Source organism: Pyxicephalus adspersus, chromosome 5 (assembly GCF_032062135.1).
Source record: "Pyxicephalus adspersus chromosome 5, UCB_Pads_2.0, whole genome shotgun sequence".
In the NCBI taxonomy this organism is placed as follows: Eukaryota; Metazoa; Chordata; class Amphibia; order Anura; family Pyxicephalidae; genus Pyxicephalus; species Pyxicephalus adspersus.
The window spans coordinates 21,241,448-21,268,172 of record NC_092862.1 but is presented as its reverse complement, the minus strand read 5'-3'; the positions used below and the strand labels follow the sequence as shown (position 1 = coordinate 21,268,172).

Here is a 26,725-nt window from a genome sequence, read left to right as displayed (position 1 = left end):
TATATATATACACATTTTATTATTTACATTCACACTTTCACTTACAAAACACTATTCAATTTTACAAAATTTATTTGCAAATGAAAAATTAACATTGTATAAAATCTTGGTAAATGTCACAATCACACACTACAAATTAGTAATATATTTCCCAAACACATGCATACTCCCACAGTATTGTTACACTGTGATATGTGATATTACAGGTATATTTAATCATACTGTACCTGCAATGACTGCTTTATTAGGATTAAAGTGGCAAAGCAATACGGACTGACTCAAATCATATTTGAAGTCACCCCAGTCTGCTGCTCTGGTAGTACCATGTTTCATTCACCAGTCTCAGGTAGGGCAGGCAGTGACACAGCAAAGATTGGAAAAGGCACAAAGTGTGTCTGGGGAGTTGAGACTGTCAAGAAGCCTTAGAGTGGGAGTCTATAGACAATAACAGGGAAAGATGGTGGAATTGAAACCATACAATATTATGTGCAAGCAAAGTCCACTTATCTTTGTATTGCTGTACAGTGTCCAACCCAAATAGTTTTTTAAGCTTGGTGGGTAGAAATTGTAGGTGGGTGGCAGCTGCTGTGTTGTGACCCAACTCTTCAGTAGCCACCCAAAAACAGCCAGGTGGTTACTGAAAAGTGCCGGGTGGTGCACCCAGCTAACAGGGGCTGGGGAGAAAACTGTAGGTATTCTTTATTTTGTTTTGAGGTTAGCGTTACATATATTACAATAAAGAAAGGGGAAAATGCTGCCATCAGTTGTTTCAGTACAACCTATTTTTTTTCATTGGCTTTTTGGACATCTTTAGCCAACCATCAGTGCTTACTTTCTTCTTCCCATTTCTGGTAATACCAGACAGTGAAAATGCTGGAGATGAAATGTTTCATTGTATTTACAAGATTAATTCAAGCAAGCCTGAAGAGCAATATTACAGGCTAAAATCTAGAGACTCAAACACATTATTTTGTTCACAGCTGAATGAGCGGGAAATCTTATTCTTAGGGACTTTAACCTGTGGGGGAAAAAAAACAAACAAAAAATAAATTGTGGAGCCAATTTTCCAAAAAATAACCTGATCAGCTGATCATATCAACCAGATTCTAGCCTATTTTATTATGTAAACTGCTTGGTTGTGATGGGCAGCTTTTCTTAAATTCACCTGTTATAAACAACACTGTCTGTTACTATTACTGACTACATGCAGTCAGCTGGTGAATATCTTCCACCAAAAGGCTGTTACAATATTAGCATACAAAAATAAAAAAAAGTTGTGGTTGACCCTTTCACTGCAAATTACAATTGTGTTCAAAATAATAGCAGTATGTTTAATAAAAATATATTTCAAAATCATTATAAAAGCTTTTATTCCCATACACACATTGGGAACACCAAACATTCTATTCTAAATCAAAACATGAACAACATTGATCAAATTTCTGTAATTCCTTTGCAGAAAGTGTTTTTTGTATTAAAGATTCACACAAATTTATGGCTTAACAATTTAAATATCTAATTAAAACATTTCAATCTAAAGGTTTTTGTATTTACTTTTGAACACCATAAAGGAAGTAAGTAGAGCATTGTTTTTCTTTGCCCTATGTGTCCCTTTGGAGTAACTACATCCTACTTTCTGTCCTGAAGGCAACTATGAATTTTGGATTGACCATCTCTTGGTGACATGAAGAAATTAAAGGTGTGAATCTCACCAGAGGTGAAAAACCTATTGGAGGTTTCCGGCAATCATACCCAAAAAAACAAAACTTTGGCTAGAGATAATATATTTTAAGGAACCTGACAAAATTAGTTTTTGAGGCAGCTTATTTGGAAGTCAGTGGAGATGCAAAGAAAAATTGGCCAAGGACATTTGATGGCTGTGGCCCAATCCAACCCCACATTTTATATAGAGGAGCTAATTACGGAAAGGCACCCTAATCATTCACCAATCTGAATTGACATTTCCCAGCTGTGCAGTCTACTAATAAATGTGGTATATGATACAACTTTCTGATGGTGGAAATGTTGACAGATATAAATGAGGATATTAAGGTTATCATACAACTATACAACTTTTCTTTAATGAACCCCCTGTGAATGCTGTCCACTGTTTCAAATACTTATCTTCAGCTGCAATCCAGCAATCATCACTATGCAGCCAACTCTGAACTGGGTGAACTCTGAATGTCCATTTTGTTCTGCACATGCACAACATTTCCTTGTTTATTTCTGTGGGAAAACGACTTATGGTGGCTTTCAGCAGTCTTTTTGAGTAGTTGACCTGACTTTATTAAACTGCATAAAATACTAAAGTCAGAAACAGCCATGTAACTAACATTTTAGACAAAGGTCAGTATTTACAAGTTACAGATCTTTTTTCTTTAAAACCATCCTTTTCTGCATGTTTGATATTCAGTTGATAAGCATGAGGTGTCCCTCCTTTGACTCAGTCAGGTTTTTGTTTTAGCAAAGACATCTGCAAGGAATGGCAGACCTTACATTATGTGAGAAATTTCTGCTGGCTGCAAATACTAAATATAAAATATTTATCTGCAATTCAATAGACAAACTCCTAAATCTGCTGATGTTCTTTAAAATTTTCAGGCTTGTGTTGCATGCAGATTTACCTGTGTGTGACGTGTTAACATACCTGCCTAGGTTTCCTGTTAAATATATTTGTTGGTGATTTGTTTTCAATCTGCAATATAGGAACACAGAAACCATTTCAATAAAACATATTTGGTTGTGCTTTTAATTTAAAAACTATAGGAATAAAAAAAAAAAATAGTTGTACTGTGATCAGTATATGGACATTTAAGTACCTCAACATTTGTAACATGCAAAAAACGAGCTTTAAAAAAGGGCTCTCATTGACCTTTGAAGCTGTAGTCACTATAAGCAATTCATCTTCAAAGTACACAGCAGACACCTGAAGTTGTTCTCTTTGCAGCTCAGCTCTATCTGCACCCATACCTGGCACTGAATCCGCAAGCTTACAGTTGCTTTGGAAGTGCAGATCAGCAGCTAAGGACTTGGACAATTTCCTCAAAGTTTACTTCTGCTTTGCACTGTGAGGATGAATTACTAGACAGTGCCTGTAGCTAGAGAGGTCAGGAGTCAGGGCTTGTAAAGTCCATTTACAGATTGTCAAATGTGTAATGTAAAATGTGAAATGTGTAAATACTTGAATATCTAATGTCTGGACACAGGATCATTTTACTAGTTATCAGCGAATTAACCCATTTATGAGGCCATGGAACTGCAGAATTTCTAATTCACTCTGCTAGGCATACAGATTGTCCAATCAGCAAAGTCATAAAATTCATCATCATGATTTCCCCAACTGATTCTCCTCAGATAATCACAGCAAACCACATATGGTCACTCACAATTTCCAGGTTCTCCTTGACCAAAGTCACTGGCTGCTCACTTAGTATCTTCTTTAAACAACTGCTGAGCAGAAATCCCTAGAGGAAACATTGGGAAAGTTAGATGTAGAAGTAAATGTAAAAGCTAGTCAAAGCAGCTGATATCTTCTCGTTGAACTGGATGGTCCAAATGCAAGCCAACAGATGTAAAAGGTATCTGAATATGACATCCTTCTAAAATCTGCAAATCAGCAGCAATCATTTGATTTCCAATCATAGCTATAAAAAATAAATCCACATAGTCACAATTTTCAATATATTTACTTGAACAGGAAAGAATCTGATCTGACATGACCTCACTTTAAACAAATGTTTATGTGGTTTGTAACAGGAGTCACAATACTAATCTTAGAAAAAATATCTAAACCAAATACCATTTATTAAAAAATTGTTGCCAAGTTGATGTGGGTGCCCAGTTTGGAAAACCAGGAAGCAAGAAAATGTCTTATCCTGAAATCAGTAGACCCGCTCGATTTATCTCCCATAAATATTTTATATCAGTGTTTCTGGACCTTTTTAACATGGGGAACCCTTTGAAATAGAACCCTGGCTATAATTACTATATTCATAACTCACAGTATATTAGTGTTGTGGTCAGTATCATTATTGCTATTATTAACTTAAAACTGACATATTACTCAGTGCTTTACAAAGTCCATAGTCATGTCACTAGCTGTCCCTCAAAGGGGTTCACAATCTAATGTCCCTACCATAGTCATATATTATTACTACAATTTAGGGACTTTTTTTTATAAGAAGCCAATTACTCCTACTGCATGTTTTTGGGATATGGGAAGAAACTGGAGTGTCTGGAGGAAATCCATGCAAAAATACAAAGTCCTTGCAGGTAGTGTCCTGGCCTAGATTTAAACCTGGGACCCAGTGGTGCAAAGGCAACATTGATAGCCACTGAGCCAACAATGCTACCAATATAGGAAGAATGTCACGCTTACAGATAGCCAAAAAGATCATTGGTGTCACCTAAACTGACCTGGGAGTCACAAATTGCTCATTGCTCAGGGAACCCCGAGCAACTCCTGGAGGAACCCTGGTTGAGTTGCAGTAGTGTTATTGATATTTAGATTTTTTTTTTATAATACATTGCGGCATGATATTTTTTTCCTATGGTTTCTGAGAACTGTAGAAGGAGCTGTCAATATTTTCATAGGCCGAAATCCAGGGCCATTCAAACAAGAAGGGCATAGACAAAATGGGGAGATTTCAAAAATGGAACTTCCAGCTGCTGGTTAATAATCCCAGAATGTAACTAAAACCTCACAACAGGTAGAAGGCCTAAACAGAACCTGGATGGAAGCACTAATTTGCTTTTGAGTGCGCGTTCTGCAGGGCTGTGCTTCTTTTTCACCTGGAACCACCATAGGCACCAAATGCAGTAATTGTCAAACATTAGTCCAAAGTATTTTAATATATGTTATTGGTGCATTTCCTACCTAATTACTTAATAAAGTATAATAAATATCTGATTAGTGCACAGGTAAACATCAGGTACTTGTTTATGTAATTTTGTATATTTGTATTTTTGTTTTTGGACAATTATGTGATTTAGATTTGTTCTTTATCTTGTATTTTCCATACATGAGAGTAACATATGTTTCTCTGGTTATAGACTTTTCCTCTCCTTACTGAAAAAGCGGATTTTTTTCTGTAAAACGCGTTGAGAAGTAATTCAGAATTTAAACTCTTTGGAGGTATTCTGTAAGGGGTGGTCATTATATACATCCACGATTTTATGGTGTTTTATGTATTTGAAATGATGTTTGTTTTTAATGTTTAATATTAGTAAAATTTTGTTATTCTTGTAATTAATGTTGATGGTATTGGCTTTAAAGTCCCACCTAAAATTGATGTCTTTCATCACATCTTTTCCTTTGAATGTTAGGGATATGGCCTGTTTAAGATAAAGAAATGTATATCGGTGGATGTTTTTTTAAATATGTGTGGTATATTTGGATGTTTCCTCCCATCTCCATATTTTACACTTCATATAACTGTAACATACCTGTTCTGAACATATTGTGATCCAGGTCCTCTGTTGTCCTTGCTTATACTCCAGCTTGAACTCAGTTAGCTGGCTGTTGGATTTTTCAGTTTGCTGAAATAAAAGTAAATGTGTCACCATGGACAGTAAGGGCTATACAGTGAAAAAAGCCCTAAGAATTTTTATGGTGATAGCCAATTACAAAATGAAAAATATAAGGAAATCAGTAATTACATTGCATTCTGCTGCTCCTGTATGTAATGGGGAACAGTTCACATATGCCTTTTGAAGTGTTTTTCTAGCCCAAACTTTTAGACTTTTTCAAGTTTTTATTGCTGTATTTCCCCGCTGGGAAAATTCATCCTGTCAATTGTCCTAATGACCATTGAGAAGAGGGAAAGTGGTGGGATTTCAAAAAATATAGCAGGCGTCATCAGAACAAGAGAGCAGGGGAAAGTCTTGGAAATTCCTGCGACAACTTTGGAGAGATTTTCTCTCACCAGAGCCAGATAGTGAGGAAATCCCTTCCCAACTGCAGACAAAAAAACATCAGTTACAGTTTATAGATTAACCACTAGAGGGGGAAAGAGTTCTTTTTTTTGCCCCACAGGGAGTGCATTGTTTCCAGTGAGTCAACTAACATACTAGCCCTGATTTATTAAAGTTCTCCAAGGCTGGAGAGGATACACTTTCATCAATGAAGCTGGGTGATCCAGCAAACCTGGAATGGTCTGGTCCAGGATTGAAAACATTTGCTGACAAATAGCTAAAGACTTTTAGGAAATCTGTTCCAGGTTTGCTGGATTACCCAGCTTCATTGATGAAAGTGTATTCTCTCCAGCCTTGGAGAACTTTAATAAATCAGGGCCACTGACTTGATTGATAGCAGGAAAGGTAAGGTAGGAGGCAGAGCTTGGAATCACCCATGTGTAGCTATTAAAAAAAACAGAATACAAATTCCTTTTCATTTAATATATATACAATTGCAAAACACATACAAGCTTGCCAAACTGGTCTTTTTGGAAGTTTAATAAAAAGACTAAACAAATACCGGTTCTGCTTGTGTAAGGCAAGCTATGGCAAGACACACATCCATCAATAACCACTAATTATATATGCAAATATTAAATCTGCAGCTGTACCTATAACCCAGGCCACTTACCACATGCATATTAACATGCCATTGAATCATTAGGTTGATGGGGAGACAGAAATTTTCATTTACATTGCTACAGAATAGTTCATTACTTCCAACAGACACTGTGAAGATGCTGCTGGTCTCTGCTAGGTGTGCAGTACAGGGTCCGAACACCATGTAACCGTAATGTTCCACTTCCTGCATGATCTCCAAAAACTGAAAAAAAAAAGAAAATTTGAAAAGTTTGAAAGTTAGCAGAATCTATCCACTTCCATGGGCACGTGTTGCTGTGAAAAATATATATTTGTAATCATTAAAATATATATTATATACAAGAGGTCTTCAAAAAGTTTCTGCACTTTTATATTTTCATTGGACACTGTGAGGGCAGAAGGAGTAGTAATTGGTTGTGTCTGAAAATGTCATGTAACTAGTCTGTATGGCAAGCCGGCAGACCTTACAGTTTAGTATTTAAGTGGTCACGCTGCTGGTGAATGTGGCTGCAAAACTTTTAAATTGCACTAAAGAGGTGCAGCATTCTGTCATACACATTTTGTGGGCAGGAGATGTGCCGGGAGCACAAAATTAATCTCTGCATGTGTGCTCAATATGGGGATAAACTCCCAATTAACTTTAGAGGTTATGGAACAGTGATTTTCACCTTTTTTTTAGATTGCTGGGAGAAGATTTTCATGTGATAATGTGAAGCAGCAGTGTATCAGTGGGTATGCTCTCAACCAAAAACATTTTTTTTTGCTGATGGCATTAAAAAGTTGGGGAAAATGCATCACAAAGAAAGGTGACAATGTAGAAAAGTTTTTGCAATTATTTAGAATTATTTGAAGACTCCCTTATTGACCACCTCCCAGAAAAACAGGGAGTATGGTACTGGTTAGTCCGCTAGCAACTTTAACACATGTACACACTCTGATCAATTTGTTTAAATTATCCAACATCTTCCTTTACTTTATACTTTATATAAGGGGCAATTTTCTGAAAGCAGTGTGGCTCTCATCTCAATGTTGAGTCATATGATATTGAGTACTACAGTAAGCCATGGTTAGGCATCTCTCCTCTGTTTGTAAGTCTTGAATTTTGCATGGAACAAATATTAAAAAGAATAGTGGACCTGAACAAATTTTTTAGTAATAAATGATTTAAAAAAATACATTTACAGTTTAGGTTAGCTTATATTGCTTAATATGATGCATTCTCTATTTGAATCAGCAGAGACAGCCTTTATTTTACATGTCTATCTATCCATGAATGCATGCACAAGGCAGACTGAGTTTGAACTAAGAAGTAAAAACATGGAGAATGTATATACAAAGAGTAAAATTGGTGATAAACAAGCTATATCAAAATATAGAAGTCCAATGTGTGTTTTTTTTTTGTTTTAAGATCTGTTCAATAATCAAACACCTATTATGTTGTGCCTGTGCAGGACCTTAAATTAATTAAGCTTCCTCACCTGTAATGTTCTGTAGGCAACCTATGGAGTAGGGGGTGGATACCAGCCGAGCACCTCCCGCAGCTTTACATTTGAAAAGGGTAAGATCTGGGTTTTTATGCATTCATTACTCACAAAATGTTAATTTCTTTCTTTTTGGCTATTTAGAATAACATTTTTAAATTAAAGTATTTCCACCTAAAGTTTAATAAAAAATACAATAAAATTAGCCACAACTATTACGGCTTCACTTTTGTATTCAAACAGGCCTTTCTACACCAAATAAAGGTCATCAACAAGAAACTGTGCATTACCTTGATTTTATTGTCCACCTTTATAAAGTGCTGAAGATTTTGTCGCTGTTTCTCAGTTGGTCTGAACCAATTCATTTCAAGTTCTTGAACAGCCTTAAAAATAGACAAGAAATGTTCCTATTTGTGCAAAACTTGCTGCATTTACTTTAGGAAAACAATATAAATGTAATACAAAAACCCGAATAAGGAACATGTGTGACTAAAATATTAGGCCCATCCCAGGCTACTTATACAACATATACAAACTATAGGACATTATCAGTAGACAGTAGTCATAGCAGTAGATAAAAGCCGCACACGGCCCTATTTTCTCAAATACCATGAAGAAAGAACATTGATTAATATACAACAATCCATCAGGCAAATGTGCATTCTTCAGCCGGCTCCCAAGTGAAATTTTATGTACAAGGTTCTACTGGTTGAAGCTTACAAGGCTGCATGTAAGCAATTGTCATTTTAAACTGAACTCCAACCTTACCTTTAATCTTGCACAGTTGCACAGGTTTTTCAGCTGTTGATTACTCCTCCGCCCTGCTGTCCTCTTAAAGCCTTCCATTAGGTACATGATATCAGTGCAACAAAATAGTTGCAATTTTTTTTTATCAATATTACAATTTAAATTGGTGCAATGTACTGCGATATGAATTATGATTTCACTATTACATCTAATCGAAATATAGATCGTAAATCAAAATTTAACAACATGTTTTGCCGACACAGTGACCAAATATCCAAAATATTGCAAAGTTTATGGCTAGATTTAGAATTGACAATCAGAGGGGGAATAATAGGAGAGTTGGAATTTGTGAACATCTATGCTAGGCATGATATACCTAAACTGGTCAGTAGGGGAAAAATAACTACAAATCTATGTAAATGCACTTCAAGTTGACTTTACAGTGGGCAGCACAGTTGGCACAGAGGTTAGCACTCTGGCCTTTGCAGCACTAGGTCCCAGGTTCAAATCTTGGCCAGGACACTATCTGCATGGAGTTTGCAGGTTCTCCCTGTGTTTGCATGGGTTTCCTCCAGGTACTTCCGTTTCCTCCCACGTTCCAAAAACATGCAGTTAGGTTAATTGGCTTCCCCTTAAAATGACCTTAGATTGCATTAATGACATATGACTATGGTAGCGACATTAGACTGTGAGCTCCTTTGAGGGGCAGCTAGGGACATGACTATGGACTTTGTAAAGCGCTGCATAATATCTTAGTGTTCTAAAAATACTGTGTAATTATAGTAATAAAAAAGTAAAAGTAAAGATGATGAGGATCAAGTTTTGTGATGACAATTTAGGCATGTAACCTCAAAAAAGTTTAACGTACCCCAAGTATCCTTTGCTATACAATAACCTTAGGCCAGGTCAGTACTTTTCTATAACAATATTTTATAATTGAGGCCAGTTCAGTTCTCACCTGACAATAAAGCAAATCAACTGCAGCTGCACAGCCCATTAACATAACATCAGTAGAGGGATCCATATACCTGAGAGACACAAATGGCATTACTTCAATAAGCTGAATCATCATCGAACACTTCTGGTGCATACATCATAATACACAGCTTTGCCAAAAAAGTTTAAAAAGTGCCATGTGTCAATAGGCTTTAAACTAGCATTGATGAAGAATTGCAGCTTGCTTTTAGGTGCATTCCAAATGTTTAAGATCATTCAGAATTGATTGATATTTGACCTGCTGTTGCCCTGTCAATTTTCAGTATTTCAATCTGCTTTTGCGTTCCCATTGGCCTGAACAATTTAGCAATTTTGTTGCAAACAATAGCTCATTGACAAAGGCACCCTTCTTCAAATTATGATTCAAAATAATAACTATTGCAAATCAATGGGCCCGATTTCAAATTACTTTGAAAAAATCCATTCCAGGTTTGCTGGATCACCCAGCTTTACTAATGAAAGTGTATTCTCTCTAGCCTTGGAGACCTTTAATAAATCAAGCTCAATATTTTCTCTAGATGTTATATGTTTAGCTTTGTAGTTTGAATAGTTCCCCACCCCATTGGTCTTCTTTTACTACCCATTTTGGTTATCGGTATCCTTTATTCCACCAGTCCAACCATCCTCCTTTTCCCCCCCCCCCCCCCCCCCCACCCCCACCATCTCTGTTCATTCCCCTTTTCCATCCCGCACCAATCCTATCGTCCTTGCCATCTCTGCTTAGCTTCCATTCCTCCTCCACTGCATCCATCTATTGCTCAGTTTATTCTCCCCCCAACCCTGCCCATCATTCTTTCCTCCGGAATACATTCTATTCCTACCCCCATTATCTATTCTTGTCCATCTACCTATTCCTCCCACCCTCATGGTAATTTGTTGACACTTAAAGGTAAGTTGTTCAGGCACCAAACACAATCACTTTGTGGGGGGACATGGGGCAACCTCCTTCTACCAGCAGGGGGGGACACTAATCATTACAGTTCTATCTGGTTCTTAAGGTATCTACTGTGGGGAAAACAGCTTAGCGGTCATCACCACAATACCTGTAAGCTATGCTAAATGGGATATTTATGTACTTCATGTTTTTGTAATTATTTTATGTACAGATTTTCTGGTGCATAATGTGCCAGTGAGAAATCAGCTTTTTTGTTAACAATAGGCTACTTGGATATTTATATAGCCGATTACAGTCATGTGAAGGTTATGTTCGGAGTACAATGATCTGGTCAGACATCTATTCTAGAACAAAGAAATAAAGTTAATGGAAGGGAAAAATAGGTTTTAGGTCAAACTTACCATTTCCTGACTTCAATCTGAAAGCTGTCATTATTTATATTCCAAATAGTTATGAAAGGGATTTCAAAGTGTGCAATTTGCTTCATCACTATAAATATACAAACAGACTATGAATGTATTATAAGAATATTTATTAAAGAAAAGAAAAAAATGTTATTTAGAATCAAAGCTGTTCAGAAAAAGTCTAATTCATTAGATTAGGATTCAGAATCTAATAAATGACAAATCTTTATAAATGGGGTGGAATAAAAACACTGCCCATTAAATAGTTTATGGTGGATAAAATTACACACAACAATATTTACTTACTCCACCACAGACTACTACAAAAAAGGCTATTTCAAGATGAAGAGAAAAGAACAACATTAACATCCAGGACATTAAAAAAAATATTAAAATCAATGTCCCTCATTTTGTAAATTTTTGGTGTATTTCTTTGTTTTTGGATAATAAAAACAATAATAATTCCATAAAGTTATTCTGTGTTAAATTTACAAAGGTTGCCGTTTTCACTTTTGTCTTAATGTCTAAATATATATAAACAAACAGAAGAAAATAAAACCTAACCTATTTTGGGGGTATTCTTATCAAATCATATGTAAATCAGGATTGTACTTGCAGGAATTTTTGTACAAAAAGATTTTGGGGTTATTCTCTTTGGGGGGTGGGGGTTTTATGCTTTCTTGAGTTTTTTATCCTATTGTCAAAAGAAGAAAAATAGCAACAGTACACATTTCTGTTTTTTTCAATACAATTTTATTGATATCTTTTAGAAAAGATAAAATATGGGAAAAAAAGACACATATGGGAAGTATACAATGCCCTTGAAAACAAACACCTAGAACCTCCTTAAAGTGTTTATGTCTAATGTCACCTTTACTAATTATTCCAATGCATTTTGCCTGTAGACAAATTGTACATAAAAGCAAAAAAGTAAGATTTCAGCAAAAAACAAAATTGGTAGTTTTGTGTGTGCTTGCATATAACAAACCCCAGTGAAATTAAGTAGTCAGTTAGAAAATTAGATCAAGTAGGGCACTTGATATTCCTACAATTAGGCGCCTTAAAAAAACCCGTAATGAGATAACCATCCAGAATAAATAAATTAACCCAAAAACAGGTAAATGCCCTCCGGCGATTTTTGGTTGGGATGACTAGGGAAGAATATCAGAATGCTAAATTACACTACCTACCAAGCAATACAACCCACTATTACTGGGAAGGTTGTGCAAACAGATATTACTGGTTGTACATAGAAAGCGGAAAGCATATGTGGGATTTTTAAGGTAGTAATCAACCACATAAATGATTAACTAATTTTTACCAATTTTAAAAAACAACATGGCACTCTACACGATGTAATCATCTTGACGCGTTTCGCAGAACTCCAGACCGCTTCTTATAGATATTTTTAGTTGCTTTCCCCTTTCCAACGGTTATATGACATACCCTTAATGTTATGGTAGCCAACCAGCAAAAGGATGTAGCGAGAAACCTGCAGTGATGCACTTTCCAAAGGGCAGCCATCATCTTTCCTTAGACCAGGGGTGTCAAACTCAAATACACAGTGAGCCCAAATAAAAAACTTAGACAAAGTGGCAGGCCAAACTTGAAATTGAAATAGCACCGCTACTACAATTCCCTGCTTTTATAAAACAGTCCAATGTGGGGCTTAACCTCCCTAGCGGAAACCCCCGAGAGTGACTCGGGCTGGGAAAAAGTTGCTACAAGAGGTAACCCCGAGCCACTCTCGGGGTTTTAACACCTAGGGAAGATTAGTAAATAGGAAGCTTATCTCATCGGCCGGGGTCCCACGCCGTGATCTCCTTTCCGCGATCTCCATCGCCTCTTCTTTCTTCTCTCTTCTTCCTGCTTCTGCTCCGATGAGTCACCTGGGGAGTTCCCGTGTGTACGTCCTGGCTGGAAATTCAAAATCCATTTGTATTGCATTCAATACAAAATAGCTGTATTCAATGCAATACATTGGATTTTTATGTGTAAAAGCAGTGCATTGATTTCAAGAACATTTATTTTTCAGTATATATAATAGTATGAGTATAATATGTATTTTTTTTTTTTAATTAATTTTTTTTTTTTAATAGATTTTTTAATTTATTCAAATTATTGTTTTTAAATGATTTTGTGTTTCAAACTTTATTATGCCCATACTATTTATATTATACTGTAAAATAGATTTTCATGAAAAACAATGTACTGCTTTTAGACATATAAAACCGGAAAGAAATGTACCGCTAGGGAGGTAATATTATGAGTGGCTGGATCTCCCTTTTCACTGAAATAGCACCCTACTACAATTCCCTGCTTCTATAAATCAGTCCAATGCAGGGCCACGCATAGGCAGAGAGGTCGCTGGTCTATAGACGCGAGTGATGCCAGAAATTGTAGTAGCGGCGCTATTTCAATGCAGTGGTGGGCCAGCTGCAATTCATATTAGGGATTCCTTTGGGGGGCAAAAAAAGGATGCTGCGGGCCGGAGTTTGACATCCTTGCCTTAGACTGATTTCTCTGACTTCCTATGTATTGCTTACAAACATTCATTCTTTCACTTATTCAAACAACGATGGCTGCTTATCAACATTTGTTTCCCTTCCTCTTAAGCCGTTTCCCTATTGGGTACAAAGTCTCCTGGAATTCCCCTCCATTTGTTTTGGCAGAGGAATGAATGAATGAAAAAAGTAATTCTCACAACTTGTCATTAATGCTTACCAGTGAAGGCACCATTGCTGTCTTTATGTGTAATAAACAAACGGAAATATTCCTTTAATTCTCTGGAAACACCCAGTTTGTACAAAGCAGTCTGGAATATGCAAACAACATATAATTGAATGTATTAAAAATGCAATATTACTTTATTACAATGAATCAGACAACATATTCTATGAAAACATTTGTACATGGCTTAATATGGCCTCTTTATGTCATTCGAATGTACAGAAATTGAATCGTAGCTTTCATATGTGGACACATTTCTTAGCCGAGTAGGTCTCATCCTGGGAAAAGCTCATTCCTCATAAAGTAGGCAGAGCTTTCTATATTTTTCCATTTGCAATTCCTTTTGTTTTTTCTTTTTGTTATACTATTTATTCTAAAATGAGAAACTGTGTTTCAAATAGACCAGGTTCTGTAAAGAGAACCACCCATACAGATATTTATTCTGAAGATTATATAAGTATGCAGAGTTGATTGGGGCAAATTTCTCAAACTGTGATATCTGAGAATATTTAAAATTCATTATTATTGCAGGTAATGAGCACATTTCATTTCCTGTTTATAGCTTGTCTTATAAACCAACAATCAATAATATCTGAAACCAAACATATTTAGCCTTTTAAAAGAAATGCAAAGGGCAAGATTTTATACAATCAGTAAAAAAGGGAGACTTGTTATTCGGAAGTCTGCACAATCATAAAATCACAAGTGAAAAAACAAAAACTAAGCCAAACATAGCAGAACTTTTAGTCTTTGTTTACCATTTGCTTACAAAAGAGTTGCACAACCCATGATGTGTGTTTTCCTGCAGACGAAACATTAGAACTGGAAGTATTTTTAAAACCTGTACTTTCTATGCAGTTTGGCAAACATTCCAAACATGCTTAACTTGCTTCTCCGGTAATAAAACTATTGTATAATCCAGTAACGGGTCATTGAGAGTAGAGGTGAACCTGATATTCAGATAACAAGCATTGTGCATTGTAAGGAAAGCTACAACAAATTGGTAGGCTCTCAACCAAAGCCGCGTGCACACATGCAATAATTGTCGTTGGAAAGGATCTTTCACAATCTTTTCCAATGACTAAGGACTGCACGATGCATGAACGAGCGCTGTACATACATCACCGTTCTGCTCTATGGAGAGGGGAGAAACGACAGAGCGCCACCCCGCTGCAGGATAGATTCTCGTATGATATCGTCCCTAAGCCGATTATCGGACGAGAAGCATTGCAAGCATGTACGAAGCCCAAGAACCAAGGTGTGAAAATTGAGGGGCAGTTGACTTTTTTGCAAGTACATGGATACATGACAACTTGCAAAGGAAAACTAATAAATGCTGCCTACAATGTGCAGGTTAAAACTTACGTCTCGTTACTTTTGCTAAGTAATACACTAATGGCAAAGTGCCTCTGAGTATGGACATGAATGTACAAGCAACATACAGGATATTACCTCCAGCACTCTCTCGGCAGTGTCCGATGATTGGCCACCCACTTCAACATGCCTGCCATCGGCCAGGTAGACCTTGAGGATTAGTTTTATGGTTGGCATTTTATAGGTTGCCTGTTATGAAAAATTAAACCAAACCTTAGGCACAGAAACAGTGCTTATACCAACAACAGGCTAAATATAAAATTGTGTTTTTTTGCTTTGCAGAAATAACACAAGGCTGTCACCAGTCACAAGGTGTAAAACATTACTGAACAGTAATTGAGGAAAGCTTGGGGCAAAAATACAATGCAAGTATAGTGCTACAACATAAGGAAACATTTACTGTATGGAAAACCCATGGACTTTCCAAAATTTAAAGCTCCCCTCAAAGTCAACAAAATCATCCCGTATCAAAACAGTCTCAGAGGATAAAGTAGATAAAGGAGGAATTGTATTGTAAAAGCTGTACCTTGATGCAGGTTTATATATTTTTATACGTTTTTGTTTTGTGATCAGGCAGGATTTTTATTGAAAAAGGACAAGTGATGTCCCTTCTACAATAAAACTTACTTACGTGCCTGCTCGCTTACTTACTTGCCTGCTCGCTATCTTTATCTTGAAAACAATGAGCTGCATATTGTGGAATATGTCCGGTATACCGGTATTTCCCCGGGTTGTCGGGACTGAATGAACTACTGCTTGCTTCTGCAGGGGTTACATAATCCCCACATGGTCAGTCAAGATGGCCCAACATCCTATGTCCCTTCTGCAATAAAGGACCTCCTGGTGCAAATAAGTAAGGGTTTAGTTCTGTTTTAAATAAAAGAGGATTAAAGGACTAACTAGTCATTGTCTATAGGACTCTTGCAACTGTCTAGACTTCTGTAAAGGTTTTTTTTTTGTCCCTTTACTAAAGATGTCTCTTCACTCTTTGTGATAGGATAGGAAGTAATATGAAATCTCTTTATCAAACCAAAAATAGATTTATAGCAGAACATGGAAGAATTACAAATTTTGACAGGATTTTTTTTTTATATCTGGGCTGTGACACCCACACTCCCTATTACTTTTTCTAGTACTGTACATGGGGGAACACTTAAAATTCTTCCTCCCCATTCTAAATAAAAAGAAATGTAATTAGGCTTTAATACACTATATATGCTCATTGGAAGGGTAGTGCCTGCCTGGGGAAAAAACAGAGATCCAGAAGTCAATATTTCTGTGATGTGATGATAAACCTCATTATAAATTGGTCAAGGGATTGGGGAGTAGAATGATGCCTATAGCAACACTGAGCTTTCAATATATTAAAATATATTGAAACATTCTCAGCTGACATTTCTTATTCTACAGTATATGATTAAAAGAGAGCAGTCAGACATAGAAGAATCAGTGCTTCCACTGCAGACTATAGAAAATGCAAGAATAACTAAACACTAATCCCCAAAACTTAAAAGTTTATTAACGATTTATCATTTATCATCTGAATATCTATACCTAAAAACAGTTAGAAATCTCTCTCAGGACTCATTAAAGAAAACATGTCATAAATTTTAACATTGCTGGCATGTATACCTTAAAAAAAATTGAATACTTATCTTCCCTGCCACTTACAGTGCCAAACAAAACCATTCCAGAGGAATGGTCCCCCCAAGTCTGCCAGGAAACAAAAACTTCCACAAGCATACACTGTCTTCCGAGCTCTCATTGTTTTCCTGCTGACCCCAAACCATTGCAGGTTACTGTAGTCAATCTAATATAGGATTCTACAAAACTCTTGGGAACCATTCCTTGGATGAAGAAATGTTCACTTGCATAGACAAAGAAAGGTAAGTATGTGCACCATTTCTGCAGATTTAAAATAGATGGCATGGTTGTTTAAAAAAATGTTCTATAAAGGACACCAATTCCAACTTAGCTATTCCATCTTTATCTCCATGTCCATCAAGAGTATGCCATATTAAAATACAATAGAACAACCTACCAACTGACGTTTCTTCAAAAAGTCTATGAAGATTTCACTGCTTGAGACAACAGGATCTGAAATAACTAAAAAAAAAAAAAAAAAAAATAATAAAACAAACTGAACAAAGGTGTACATGTGAAAAGTGAATAAAAAGAATATTGGTGTGAACAGTAATATTTTTAAGAAGTTTAAAGCCGAGTACATGCAAGAATATATGCTGCCAATTTTATAAAAAGTATGAAAATACAACATATTACTATATTCTGCCCTTCTATTCATGATGTGGGGATGGGGATGAGCCCCACAGGACAGATGGGAACTTCTAATTGGAATTGCTTAATCATTTGTACTCAACATGACATGTGTACTTAAATATTTATAAACACAAAAACCCCAAAAATGTATCATTATCTGTTGAATTGATTTTAGGTATTTATATATTTGAATTGGAATCTGCAAACTGAAAATCAACCCGTGTATACTAGACCTTAAAGCTGAACTCTAGCCTTATCTTCAGTCCTGCACAGCTGTACAGACGCCTCTCCTCTACTGAAATCACTTACTCCGATTTTGCTGCACAGACAGATTCTCCAGATTAGACAGGCAGAATAAGACTAGTTTCTGGGCTGATGAACGTCCAGTAACACCAATTCATTTCCTTAGCGTTAACATCTATGGCCCAGCTCTTTTAATAACTTGATGTCAGTCTTTTCCATTTCAAACTTATGTCAGTGTTCATGGGACAGGGTGCTGTGATGTTTTTAGGTAGCTATGTACAGCATCCCGCTGGCCCCTCCAACCATCCTTGATCTTTCTGCATTGCATAAAGCAGCTAGAAACATAGTAGTGATGTTTTTATTTAAAAAATATATTTTGCATGTTGATAGGTGAAGACGAAGTAATGCAAAATGAGTAATGCAGAATGATCAGTTTTAAACTAAGTACATTTATCCCTTTTTCCTTCTCCTCTAACCTAACGTAACCCATCCTCTTCCACCACCTTCCTTTGCTAAGATCCAAGCAGCTTGGCTCATTTTCCTTTTTTCTATCAAGTGGCACCTCCACAATAAACTTTTATTAATCAGACGGACTATCCTCCTACCATCACCATAGAAATATATGGGCCTTTATTGGATACTGGAAGTAAACCAAGATTATTGCATTGTGCTGGGATCTTGGTCTAACTTCATTTTCTAGCCCAGCAAAAGATAGGACAAGTACATAGGTAGCTGGTACATATTTTCAATGGGGGCATCTAACAAGCTTAAAAGAATCTGAACTCATTCCTACTTTATTGAAAACCGAGTTTCACTGGAGTCTGGATTTTGGTGATATCTACCCTAATATACACATTAATCCATTCATTAAAAACCTTTATTAGGTAGAGACTGGATGTTATAAAATGACTGGAAGTGCCTTCTCATAATTTAAGTGCCATCTCATAAAATACAAATTACTATAGCTGGTTTTGTTATAGACGCATGTTTTTTCTAATTGCTATACTGTATCGGTAGTTAGGTACTCGGGAAAAACCCATATAAACTGTATTATTACTAAAGGCAGAGCACAAATCAAAAAAACAATAAAACATTTACTTTCTTGTAAGTAGTGTTCGAGCATTGTCCTCCTCTCCTCCGCCATGGATTTGGTCATCGCCAGGTAGTATTTTGGTGGGAATGCAGGCAGCCTTTTGCCAAATACTCGATGCATCTAAGAAGACGACATAACCCCGATCTGTGAAATGTTGCTCAAATGCCTCACACAGGTGAAAAAATAACTGAGTATCAGGATAAATGGAAGGACCCTTCAAAGCAAGCGTTTGCTGTCTTTAGGAAAACCACCACAACAGTTCATCTTAAATACATTGCACAGGTACATAACCAATGCACAAAAACATTTCTCCAATCTGTTCCCAAACCCCAATTGTTTTCTTACATTAAAAGGGTGAAACCTGGCTGTCAGGGCCCACAATAAAACATTTATATTATTTTTTTTGTAAAAGAGACTACGGCCTAACTTTAATTTATGTTACAGCGAAAGTACTTTGTATACTATGACTTGGGTTACTTCCAGAGAAAACAATACAAAGATGGCACTGGGTGAAATGATAGAAATGGTGTACTGGGTAGAAATGGTGATGTGATAGTCATTACACATTAGGGTGGCTATCTTATGAACCAAAGACTGTGACTGAAGAAGAAAAGAATCACTGAAATGCCAGACCAAAGTATTAACTAAACTGTAAAGGCAAGGTTTTTCCAATACAAATTGTTAAGTAGAGTCTGTAAAAATAGCCACCCCGTTAACTGAGGCTCAGGAATGATTAGAAGGTCCTAAAAAAGGGCCTTGGGTATGTTTTAGGACACACAGCCCTCTATCATGGCCATCAGCAGCGGATAATTACCTATTCATGAACAGTTCATTAGAACATAATGCTTTTGCATTTCAATATAATCTGGTCCTTTAGTCTTTTACCCCCATTCACATGCAAATAGAAAAGGTCAGTGGGGGGGGAGGGAAATGAAATGTATGCTGCTGAGATGCAGGGAATAAAGAAAACCTGTTGCTTTGTCCGGTGTGTCTTTTCATCCAGAGGTAACCCTACTTGTATTTGCTCATACTGTATGCGGACTTTCAAGACATAAATTACTGTAGTTACTTCCAAGTTTTTTTAGACAGATTGACAACTACAATGTGTGCAAAATACTACATTCCTGCAGATTCTCGCTCTTAGAACATTTCAAGAATTTCAAGAGAGCATAAAAAGAAAGTTTCATTACTCAATCTCTGCAACTTTTCAGTGTTATGATGTTTCCAAAATACAGGTTGGATGAGAAAACAAAGAATTCAGTGTGACTGATTGTAACATAGTTTCCATGTTCAATAAGACATTGTTGTAATTACCTGTATCACTACAATCTATTTTCTTCTTTTAATGCAAACATAGGGCAAATGGGAAATAGGTGGAGGAAAAAAACCTAGCCCGAATGAATGAAGTCTTCTTTGCTTACAACAAAGGCTCATCTATTCTTTTAAAAAAAGTAAATAAAAAAATTTGACTCTTCATAGACATTAGGGTACATTCTAAAATATGTAAAAAAAATCTTCTTAGCTCATCTTGCTCTGTTTTAAAAAGATGCGGATAATAAATGTGCCCATAGATATTAGAGGGTAACCTCCTGACCCAATCATGCATTTTCATTGACATCTAGGCGATCAAGAACTAATGGGAATGCAGAGCCTCCCAGGATATCTACGTCACGCATCCCGGAGGCTCTTGGCTGCTCCTTCTGCACACGCCTGAGCTTCTCAAGCATACGCTGGAGGAGCCCTTTCCTCAATAGAAAAAACAAATTTCAGATCTCATGCATGCGCAGTGAGATTGGTAATTTTTTCCCAATCTACATTACCTGATCCCACACCTGTGCAGTGCAAGATAGGGTGACGTAGGAAGAAGAATGAAGAAGAAGAGACGAGATGATGCAGATTTTTTTTGTTTTGGCTTTACTTCCGCTTTAACCTGGGCTCCATGGAGCCTAGGGTTGCTTTAGCGATTGCCAGGGGGTTTCTTGAGCAATGAGCAATTTGAACCTTCAGGTCCGTTTAGGTGACACCATTGACTTTTTTGGCTATCTGCAAGGATGACATTCTTTGCACTGACCCCCACTATTATTACAGTGAGCTACAGGTGTAGTAATTATAGCAGGGGTTCCCTGAAGACCTGAAAGTTATTTCAAGAGGTTACCCTATGTTAAAAAGGCCAATAACGGTTGGAATAGATAAAATTAGCAACTAAAGGCAAAGTATAAGATATCTTAAGCTTAAGTTTGGTCAAGAAGGGTCATCTTTACCTAAGACCCAGACCCTCTTATAACTGACAATTACTACTAATGCTTAACTGCTTCCCAACTACACAAGAAGTCCATCGTTTGTTTTATACAATACATTTTTATTATAAGTTTTTAAACTAAAAGAGACACTTATACCAAACAAAGGATCGACCTAGTATTTTATTTAATGCGGTAGACCAAATGGGGTGTTAGTAACAGAGGACTGGAGGGTCGTGTGAAAAACCAACACTAGTGACACACACAAAAGGCATATGTAAATAATCAATGCAACTCTAACCGGTCTAAAAGAGCTCAAGATCAAGCCTTGACTTTTGGGTTAGCATAACAATAATAAATCCAGGGGTAAAACCAGATCCTCATTATTCAAAAAGATCAAATTAAAATATACCAAAAAAGAGGGGTAAACACAAAGAGATGGGAAAAAGAAGAGAGAAAAGAAAAAGATGAATGGAGGGGAAAACAGGACAGGTAATAGAGAGTACGGAAAAGCGAAAAAGTGGAAGCATCTCCCGAAGTGAGTCATCTGTCACAGTACTAAAGGAAAACTTCTGTGTGCAAAGCAAAATAAAGAGTCTGCACTTTTAACAAACAATTAAAATGTCTACATGTCCTAAAATTCAGATTGGGAGATGATTATGGGTGCCTGTATGAGCATTGGGAAAAGTAGCAACTGCAAAAAAAATAGAAAAACTTGCTGGATTATCAAAACACAGACATCAAAGTATCTGTACAGCACTGTGAAATATGTTGGTGCTATATGAGTACAAAATAATAAGAATTCACCTGTTCATCCCAAAAATGTAATTCTTTATATCGCACTTTGAAGAGGATGAAGCCTTCCAGATATACAGAGTAGAGCTAAAAGACAAAATACACATAAAAACATCAGCATGTAAAATATAATAAATAAAAAAAACAATATATATATTATATATATATATATATATGTGTGTGTGTGTGAAGCTAGGTGCTTTTTCTTAACTTCCTACAGAAAATGCCTTTCCCAAGTCTGCTGTGTTTTGTCTGCAGTGTAGGTGAAAGGCAAAATAGAAGATTATATGTTCAGATAAAATGATATTCTGCAAGTTTCTGGGTTCTGGTCACATCTCAGAGACGTGACTTCATCCAAATGCGCAGGCGCCTTTCCTCCCCAAGTCACACAGCCATTGAAATTCAATTAATTTTTGATATTTATTCAGAATGACATGAAAAATATTTTATGTACTAGTAATAGAATTGCCTGAAGTCTATAGTCATACTAACTTCCTATATGGCATCCTTAAGTGAGTTATACAAAGAAGACATTACTTAATCCTTCTTCTTAAAATACTACTTTCCGGGCTGCCAAGTCAATAGTATAGAACATGTAAGCAGATTAAGAATTGGGGCTTTGCTGGCTGCATACTTGTTTCAGAATGTTAAAGTCAGAACCTGGTAACTAGCATTTGTCAATAGAAACACAGTAATGAACCCGCATGAAGTTTGGAGGCTTCCTTCCTAAACCCTTGAAAAATAATGGTCTCAAATAATGGTCTCTACTTATCACCATATAATGTGGCAGAACACAATAACAATTAGTGGAATGTAAAACAATTCACATACACAAGCCACACATACACACTTGTGCAGCAAATGCTCTGGCCGCCTGCAGTTTTATTTTAGGCAGTTTTCAGTTTAAATCATCTAAATACATTGAAGGTTCATTATAACAAAAGCCACAGTCTGTGTAGAAAAGCCTCCCCCTGCCAGCATGCTGTATTGATGATCCCTGCTTCCTGTATGTTAATACAGATCTTTCTGGAAAGGTTAATCACAGCCCCCCCCACTCATTCCTCAAGTCACACTTATAGCTCTGCAATCAGCAAATCTCATTCTCCTTATTGATTGGAGAACTACAACCCTGAGTTGGGGACCCATTGGATCTTTGCAGAGAGACCACACAAGAAGAAAGGGTTCTTCAACCTAAGCGGGTAGGTGACTAGCCTTTGTACTTCTATGATTTTCACCAAAATTGAAATGTATTATTTTGCCAATTTTAGCTGAAATCATACCCCATAATAAGAATTAGGAGATGGGATTAGCAATGGCATCCTCTGGTGCATGCACACGTGCAAAAAGAAATGTTCTCCTAATTTTTAGCTTTTTCTCCCAATCCACCAAGTCATGGGAATGAAACTATTAAGCATTGTTCACCCACTGATAGTTTTCCTTGGTATTTTGAAGTGGTAGAAAGGTTCTTTACTGCAGAGGGGACAGGCTATGTCCCATCAGTAGCAAACAAACTTACCTGCCTGCTCGTAATACTTTATATAATGTGCACAAGCAGCTCAGAATGTGTTTCTGGCATAGCTGGCTACCGGTAATAAATTAATTCCTATGGGTATGTATGGAAGTCACATCATTCCAGCCAGCGAAGGAACCAGGACAGGTGAGATAAGTTAAAAAATTGCAAGCAGGAAAGTAAGTTTATCTCAGAAGAGACATCACCTGTCTCTTTCTGCAACAAAGAACCTGCCAGCTTTTTTTTTTTTTTACAATATTTTCAGTTTTAAAGGAGACTATTTTTTTTTTTACACTCTCAATGTGTGTACATGCAATAACTTGGCTTTCCCAGTTTTTTATTTACATGCAATAACTTGGCTTTCCTACAAAATAAACTGCGTAGTGAAGACTTTTTATCTTCCCTGTACATAGCAGGTAAATTGATGCATTGTAACTTTTTTTTTTTTAACTAGACGAATGGCGCCATTTACTAACAGTGCACTTATTTTAGTAAACCGCACACACATTGCTTAATTCTGCTAGTCTGAATAGAGTCTTATGTGAACACAATCAGCCATAACACTAGTAACATAAGGCAGGACCTTGTATAAAAGTCAGCAATGCTCTCATAGAAAACACAAAAGTGCTTTTGAACAGAAAAAAACAACTGCTATGCTAGAAATGTTGGAGATTTTACAAGAATGTAGCATTTACACTACTTCAGCCATACCGTTCTGGGAATTTGTAAAAATATTTTTGAAACATTTGGTATGTTTTGTGCACATTGCTCATCACATCGTATTATTTGCATGGAACATCACAAGGTATTTTCAGCTATATGTCCAGACTAAGACAATATGTGATGAAGCCATTCACTACGAGATGTAAATAATGTACTGGGTAGGCTAATAAACAGAACTTGCAATCTTTTTACAATTTCATATTCTTTTTATTGACTTGCAATACCTTACAAATGTGATTATTTTAAGGAATCATTTCCCCTTCCTCGTTGCATATCATTGATTGTCCCCTTCTCTATGTTTAATTGTGATTGGTGCTGGATTTGCTCTTAAACTCCCTAGATAACCTTTTTATATCACTCAGGGAAAATAAAGGGAAGTACTGTAGATGTCTCCTGAATCTGCTAGGGCTGCCAACATTAAATCCAAGACTTCTACTCCAACCTTAGTGCTCCTAGATGACCCCATATGGCAAGCTTTTAGGGGGATTTTAAATCTGCAAAAAATCCAATGGAAATATTTGCATTGATTGATTACTGGTCCCCTAAATATTCATCAGATAAATACTTATTTATTGTTCAGGATTCCAAATATGGTCCTACATACAGTTTTTGGAGTACCATGATTGTAAGGAATGATAGCCATTCAATGGGATTCTACCTTAATAACCAAATTACTCTGAATGAGTATAACAATAGGAACAGGTGGATATTTGGGACACATTTTTGTTTTATTATTCAGTTGGATAGGATAATAAGACATGGAAGGGGTAAAACAGGTCAACAACTGAGACCCAAATAACAATAAAACATGACAGAACTCCAGGCCCTCCACTTCATACAAAACAAAAAGTAAATGTTGGCTCTTAAAGCTGAATGTTGGGAATCAATAGAACTGATAAATGCATCATTTTTATGTTGCAGTAACACAAAGTACGGTGCACACTTTACAGCAATGCAAAGTAACATGCAGAAGCAAGGAACACACAGCGTTAAAATGATTTAAAAAAGAAAAGTTGTTTTTGTTTAGGTGTGCTGTCAGCTTATTAAAATAATGGCGCTTTAGCACTGATTGCCTAAATGGTACCATAGTGTTGGGTTCAGGTTAAGGATTATGCTTACAGACAAATGAAACTAGTATCATCCAAAGAATTCAATTTCTGATGCTAAAGTTCCTGCAACTTAAAACCCATTTCAGTTTTTTAAAAAGCAAAAAGATAATATATTACATTGCTACCTACACAGCTTTAGATGCAGGGTGTTGTCAATGCTCAGCAGACCTCTCCTTTAAAGCTCACCTGTCTATAGAAAAATACAAGAGCTGCTATCGCTGACCCAACAAATTCAACTCAGTCAAGGCTTGAGGAAAAGCCTGCAACTCCATGTTGTGACAAAAGCAACATGCCAAACAGCATTTCCAGGAACAATATCAAACCAAATGTTTCTTTTATGAAATATTTATTTGTCTTATACATTAGAAGATGGTTAGATATACAGGCAAAATCTTGTAATGCCCATAGGAAAGGGAGAGTAATCACATGTAATATGGCTTTTATTGCACGGAGACTTTCTCCATTACATTTATGTGAATCCAGCCTAAGCTTGGCTCTTTAAAGTGACCCCATCATTGAGAGATGATGGAATCTGCCATTGCTGATCTCACTCAATAGAATTCTGTTTGCCTGGATGTAAAGCCAAAGGAGATTCAGTCACACCTGAAACATGCCTGGAGATAGCAAGAAGCTAAACACAAGGTGCAAACTAAGGAATTAAAGTTAGAAGATCAGAACACCAACCTGGCAAGCTGTATATTTCTGAACCAGGTCAGCCATGGCAGCTTACATAATCACTTAGTAATAGGTCCACTTTAAAGTATTTTATACCAGTGTCGGAATATGCTACTTACATACACCAGTATTAAGGATCAGGTCAGAAAACATAGATTACTACTAGATTGTAAGCTCTTCGGGGGAGTATTAGTCTGTATTAGTCTGTCATTTGCAACCCCTATTTAATATACAGCCCTGCGTAATATGTTGGTGCTATATAAATCCTGTTTATTAGAAATAAAAATAATAAAAACATGAAAAAATGGTTACTTAACCACATAACGTCCCCCAAGATCGTCCACCAAGTCCTCGGTGACAGGGATGCTGACATGCATTATTCCAGGTGAGTTTAGCAGGGTCGGTCTCACAGGTGTTGTGTCTGCAGGTGTCCAGGTTCTACCTGAGCTGACTATGGGGGCATGGCCTGCACACCTGAGACATCAACCTGGAGGAGGGACATACCAAACATTGCTGTGCACATACATGGAGAACCTGTTAGAATTAGTGAGTGAAGCAGCAATGAGGATATACAGGATGCAGCAACTTGTCAAGTTTCTGTTTACTGCACTCACTTTGAGAGATGAAATCTCTTGCCTTGTGATGGATTACATTCTTTGTATAATAGATATCAGTGCGTAATTAGCTATTTGTTCTTGTGTCATGTACCTACAATAAACAGAGGAAATAATGGAAACAAAAGAAAAAACTTTTAGACTAGAATTACTTGTCTAAAGCTTCATACAGATGACAGGGGACTGTCAATGTAAATGATCTTTCATGACTGTTTCCTATACAGATGAATGAACAGGCCCTGTATACACAGCGTTGTCCTGTTC

The 26,725-nt window shown here is 36.6% G+C and overlaps 1 protein-coding gene across 2 annotated transcripts; it reads right to left on the bottom strand.

The window, feature by feature from the left end:
• On the bottom strand, positions 1–26,289 carry SNX31 (sorting nexin 31). 2 transcript variants are annotated; one of them, XM_072410828.1, is made up of 14 exons: positions 26,165–26,289; positions 21,843–21,917; positions 18,804–18,918; positions 17,227–17,291; positions 15,264–15,374; positions 13,806–13,896; positions 11,079–11,166; positions 9,745–9,814; positions 8,330–8,422; positions 6,590–6,781; positions 5,449–5,541; positions 3,390–3,467; positions 2,651–2,698; positions 1–1,018 (listed from the first exon to the last, which is right to left on the bottom strand). In XM_072410828.1, the coding sequence occupies exons 1-14, from the start codon at positions 26,222–26,224 to the stop codon at positions 935–937; spliced, it is 1,263 nt and encodes a 420-aa protein (XP_072266929.1). In that variant the 5' UTR covers positions 26,225–26,289; the 3' UTR covers positions 1–934. The 2 variants fall into 2 exon arrangements, with proteins under 2 accessions (XP_072266929.1, XP_072266930.1); XM_072410829.1 differs by lacking the exon at positions 2,651–2,698.
• Between the last annotated feature and the right edge of the window lie 436 nt (positions 26,290–26,725).